The sequence below is a fragment of the Arachis ipaensis genome, chromosome B4 (genome assembly GCF_059453495.1).
Source record: "Arachis ipaensis isolate K30076 ecotype BB chromosome B4, ASM5945349v1, whole genome shotgun sequence".
Taxonomy (NCBI): domain Eukaryota; kingdom Viridiplantae; phylum Streptophyta; class Magnoliopsida; order Fabales; family Fabaceae; genus Arachis; species Arachis ipaensis.
Window position 1 is genome coordinate 16,597,158 of NC_142439.1, and position 5,518 is coordinate 16,602,675.

Consider the following 5,518-nt stretch of genomic DNA (forward strand, 5'->3'; position numbering starts at 1 on the left):
CTCTATTGCTTCTTTTTCCAATCAGAGCATTTCCCATTCTCCATTTTCGCTTTCTGTGGTTTCGGTTGGTCTTCTTCTGCGGCATTTTTCCTTCGGGTTTTCTTCCTTCAATTTATCAGGTTAGCATTTCTCTTGTTTCTTTTTGCTTCTTCTGCTCTGTTTTCTGCTGTGTTTTGTTTTTGTTTTTGCTAAGTGTAGTTTTAGAGTAGTTTTGTGGTGTTTGTATGGTGGTTAAATAGTTCTGTTGGGATTCTAAAAAAGGGTTGGGGCGAGTGCCACCGTATAATTGGTGGTATGCGGTGGCGGTATTTGTTTTTGGTTTTTACCCGCCGTCGTTTTCTGCCGTGAGGTTTGGCTGACGGTGGTGCTCGTCGATATTTTAGGTATGGCTCGCTGACGGATGGAGGGTGTGAGGGCTCCGGTGGCCCCGGCGGGGGGTGTCCCTGATCTTTTTTCCTGGGTCACCAGTGATGTTTGGGGGACGCCGTCACGGATGACGGAGGCGGACCTCCAATGGCTCCGTGATGGAGGGGCTATTTGTGGGGGTGGCGATGCCGAACGCCACTACGAGCTTTCCCTCCCTGGGGTTGACGAGAGGGTTTGCTATACCAATCTCGACTCCCCGACAGTGCCGGATTGGATGTGGGTGTATGAGGCGATGTTTACCCGGCTCGGTGTTCGGCTTCCCTTTTCTCCGTTTGTCCAGCAGTTATTGAGTCGGTGTTCCGTGGCGCCGTCCCAGCTACATCCGAACAGCTGGGCGGCGATACGATCTTTTGAACTTGTTTGTGATTTTTTAGAGCTACCTGCTTCAGTGAATGTTTTTCTTTTCCTTTTCTTGTGTACTCTTCCGACTAAGGAGGGGAAGCATAAGAAGGGGTATGTATCTTTCCGAGCTCAGCCCCACCGTCGGGTTTTCGGTTTGCATGAAGATTCCTTCCATGGTTTTAAGAGCGGTTATTTTAAAGTCCGTCCTGCGAGGGGGCATCATCCTTTTTGGTTGACGTTGGAGGGTGAACGTCGGTTCCCCACTTATTGGAACTTTAAGGCTGGTCCATCCGTGTTTACTCGGGTTTCGAAGGAGTTTCTGTCCCCGGAGGAGCGGGATATCGCCCTTGTTTTGTGGCAGTTATTTGGGGAGCGTCCTCTTAATCCTCGGGACGTGATGGGTGATCCGGTTGCTTGCCGGTCGTATGTTGGTGTGTGTCGTGTGTGTCTGTTCTTTTCTCGGTTTTTATGTTTTGTTTCCCGTTTTCGTAACTTGGGATTTTTGTTTCTTGTTTCCTTGCAGTTGAGATGGCTGGTGGCTTGACATCCTTGGCGCGCTTGAAGGCGGCGATGGCCCAGGAGGAGGGGTCGTCGTCCCCGGCTACTCCTGTTTCTAATCCTGCCGTGGATTCTCAGCCGGTTTCTCAGGAGGTGATTTACTCGGGTGCGCGGGCCGATGCTCAAGTTTCCCCTGGTCCTGCGAACTCTCCTAAAGTCGTCGTGGTGACGGCTGCTGAGGCTTCTCGGAAGAGAAAGAGGCCTGAGGACCCGAGCAGTGAGACTTTTGAGGATGAGGGTCTTGTGCCCAGCGTGATAGATCGACGCTTCGATGCCCCGGGGTTTATTGATCAACACTTGATGCCTGGAACGGAGCCGTTTTTTGATGGCTGCGATGTTTCGTTCCAGGCCAAGTCGGTGTATCATGCTCTCCTCCGGTCTGCCGTTGTTGTTCGGAAGGCTGAGCCTGTGATGGCTCAGGTTGGTTTGCTGGATAAGAAGCTTCGTCATTCTCATGCTGAGGTAGCCAAGTTGAAGGGGGAACTTGATGCTACCGAAGCTGCGAGGGAGAGGGCTGTGAAGTCTTCTGAGGATGCCGGGGTAGAGATTCTCCGACTTGCCGAGGTTGAAACTTCGCTTCTCTCTCAGTTGGCAGAGAAGCGGCAGCAGGCTTCAGATGTGGGTTCTCAGGCTGCCGTGCTTCTCGCCGAGTCGGAGGCTCTGAAGGCCGAGGTCGCTGCCTTGAAGAGGGAGAAGACGGAGTTGCTAGCTGATGCGAAGGATGCAATTGCGGCTACCGGGGAAACGATGAGGGCTCAAGCTTCAGTGCTAGCTCCTGGCGTGGATATGTCCGTGATGGGGGCCTTCAAGACTGTTCGTGATGGCCAGATCGTTGACCTCGAGTAGCTTTTATCTCTTTGGGTTTTTCTTTGAACTGTGTTTTGGATATTTTCGGATGGCCAAGGGCCGTGTATTTTGATTTCGGAACACTTTATTTTCGTTTTAATAGTGCTTATTGGCCGTTCGGGCCTTTTGTATGTTCCGTTGTTACATTGTTTTTGGGCCGTCCGGGCCTATCATACATTCCGTTTTAGGCTATTCCGTGTATATTTCGTTTGTTTCCTCGGACCGTCGTTTGGTCGGGTTCTTTTGTGGATATCCGCGTTTTTGGGCCTGGGGGGTGATCAGTCCCCCAGTTGCGGCCGTGTTTTTGTTCCGTATTTGGGACACTTAGGAAAATAGAAATAGCTGTTTTAATGGAATTTTTATTGATGGTTGGGCCTCGTAAAACCCTCCGTTGATGGCGGGAAAGAGTACCCGAGTTTAAAACTTAGATGAAAAAAAAACCTTAGAATTTGTAAACTGGTAGGAGAAGTACAAAAACAGAAATGAGGACAAAGGTGCGACCTTTTTAGGTTGGTCTAGGCGTAGTATCGTCGTAAGTTGGCGGCGTTCCATGTTCTCGGGACTTCGTCGCCGTTGAGCCGTTCGAGTTTGTACGCTCCTTTTCCAATTACAGCCTTGATTCTGTATGGTCCTTCCCAGTTGGGGGTGAGCTTCCCTTCTCCTGGGGTCGGGGGACCGATATCGTTTCGTCGTAAGACGAGGTCGTCGGCCGCGAATTCTCGCCGGATGACTCCGTGATTGTATCTTAGGCTGATTCTTTGCTTTAGGGCTAGCTCCCTGAGATGGGTTATGCTTCTTGTTTCGTCGATGAGGTCTCGTTCTGCTTCCTCGTCGTTACCTCCGACCGTTTTTCTGGGGCTTGGGTCTTCGATCTCTACCGGGATGACCGCCTCAACGCCGTATGTTAGTCGGAAAGGTGTTTCTCCCGTTTTCGTCTGAGGTGTGGTTCGGTATGACCATAGGACCGATCTGAGTTCGTCGGCCCAAAGTCCTTTGGCTTCGTCGAGCCGCTTTTTAAGTCCTTTGACGATTATTTTGTTCGCGGATTCCACCTGTCTGTTTGTCTGAGGGTGTTCTACCGAGCTGAAACGGTGAGATACACGTAGCCCCTCTAAAAATTCTCTGAATTTTTTGTCGGTAAATTGGGTTCCGTTGTCCGAGATAACGATCTCGGAGATCCCGAATCGGGTGATGATCTGACGCCAGAGGAATTTTCGGCATTGGGTTGCCGTTATGGAGGACAGGGGTTCGGCTTCGATCCATTTAGTGCAGTAGTCTATGGCGACGATGAGGTATCTAAGCTGGCTGGGTGCCGTAGGGAAGGGTCCGACGAGGTCGATGCCCCAGGTGCCGAACGGCCGTTCTGCCGATATGGTGTTGAGCTGGTGTGGTGCGGCTTGGTGGATATTGGCGTGCCTTTGGCATTTGTCGCAGTTTTTAACTATTTGTATGGAATCCCGGATAACCGTGGGCCAGAAGTAGCCTGCTCTGATGACTTTTTGGGCTAATGTTTTGCCTCCGACGTGGTGACCGCAGCAGCCTTCGTGGATTTCATGGAGTATGTACTCCGTGTTCTCGGGTCGATGCATTTGAGCAGGGGTTGCGAGAATCCGCGTTTGTGTAGCTGTCCTGCGATAATGGTATAGTTGGCGGCTTCCCTTTTTATTCGTTTTTCCTCTTTGGGGTCTGGTGGCAGTGTTCCATCGAGGAGGTATTGCAGGATATGGTAGGTCCAAGATTCCTGGTTTGAGATTGTCAGGTGAGCGTTGGTTGTTGTTGACACGGAGGGTGTCTTAATGACTTCCTGGATTAGCGATTTGTTACCGTGTCCGGGTTTGGTACTAACTAGCTTGGAGAGTAGGTCTGCTCTGGCATTTCGTTCCCTAGGGACGTGCTGCATGGTAACGTGTTCGAATCCTTCCTTTAGTTCGTTTACTTTGGCGAGGTATTGTTGGAGTAGAGGATCTCGTGTCTGGTAGTCTCCGTTAATTTGGGAACTGACTACCTGTGAATCGATATTTACTTCTAGAACATTTGCTCCGACTTCCCGGGCTAAGGATAGGCCTGCCAAGAGGGCCTCGTATTCTGCTTGGTTGTTTGATACTGGAAATTCGTATCGTACCGACTGTTCGATCGTGATCCCGTCTTGGTTTTCGAGTATGACTCCGGCGCCTCCGTAGGTGGAGTTTGATGAGCCGTCGACATGTAGTTTCCATGATTCGGGGGTGAGCTTTCCCGGAGTCATCTCGGCGATGAAGTCGGCCATAGCTTGTGCTTTGATCGCATTTCGGGTTCGAATTTGATCTGGAATTGAGATAGTTCGATGGACCACGCTAGCATTCTTCCCGCTAGGTCGGGTTTCTGCAAAATCTGCTTGACCGCCTGGTCGGTTCGAATCGTCATGGGATGAGCTTGGAAGTATTGTCGTAGGCGCCGGGAGGCTGTAAGGAGTGTGAAAGCTAGCTTTTCTAAGCGTGAGTAGCGAGCTTCCACATCTTGTAGGACTTTGCTTATGAAGTATACGGGTTTTTGCTCCTTTTTCTCGTTTTCACGGATGAGTGCTGCTGCGAGTGCCCCTTCCGTTATGGAGAGGTATAGGTAGAGTGTTTCCACTGTTTGGGGTTTGGCGAGGATTCGTGGTTCCGCTAGGACCCTCTTGAAGTGTTGGAATGCTTCTTCACATTCCGTCTCCCATTTGAAAGGGGCTCCTTTTTCATTAGTTTGAAGAAAGGGGTCGCCTTTTGAGCCGATGCCCCGAGAAAGCGCGATAATGCCGTCAGTCGGCCGGTAAGCTTTTGGATGTCTTTAAGGTTTTTGGGGCTTGTCATCTCGAGGACGGCGCGACATTTCTCTGGGTTTGCTTCAACTCCGCGTTGCGTAATCATGAAGCCGAGGAACTTCCCTGCCTCCATTCCGAAGGCACATTTTGCCGGGTTGAGTCGCATTTGGTGCTTTCGTAGGGTGTTCATTATGACCTTGAGGTTGTTGGTTAGTTGTTCGCCGGATTCGGTCTTGGTGAGCATGTCGTCTATGTAGACTTCTAATTTGTTTTCGGACAGGTCTCGAAATATCTTGTTAACAAGTCTTTGATAGGTTGCTCCAGTATTTTTCAAGCCGAAGGGCATTACTGTGTAGCAGTACGTCCCGTCCGGGGTGATGAACGATGTTTTCTCTTCGTTTGGTCGGTGTATCAGAATCTGGTTGTATCCGGAATATGCGTCCATGAAGCTGAGGTATCGGTGACCGGATGCAGCGTCTACCAATCCGTCGATTTGGTAGGGGAAAGGCGTCCTTCGGACAAGCTTTGTTGAGGTCCGTGTAGTCGACGCACATTCGCCATTTCCCG

General features: G+C 50.6%; 1 protein-coding gene across 1 annotated transcript; it reads right to left on the minus strand.

The window, feature by feature from the left end:
• Positions 1-3,676: 3,676 nt before the first annotated feature.
• LOC148566782 (uncharacterized) lies at positions 3,677-4,438 on the minus strand. Its single transcript, XM_088484429.1, has one exon. The coding sequence runs from the start codon at positions 4,436-4,438 to the stop codon at positions 3,677-3,679; it is 762 nt and encodes a 253-aa protein (XP_088340555.1).
• Between the last annotated feature and the right edge of the window lie 1,080 nt (positions 4,439-5,518).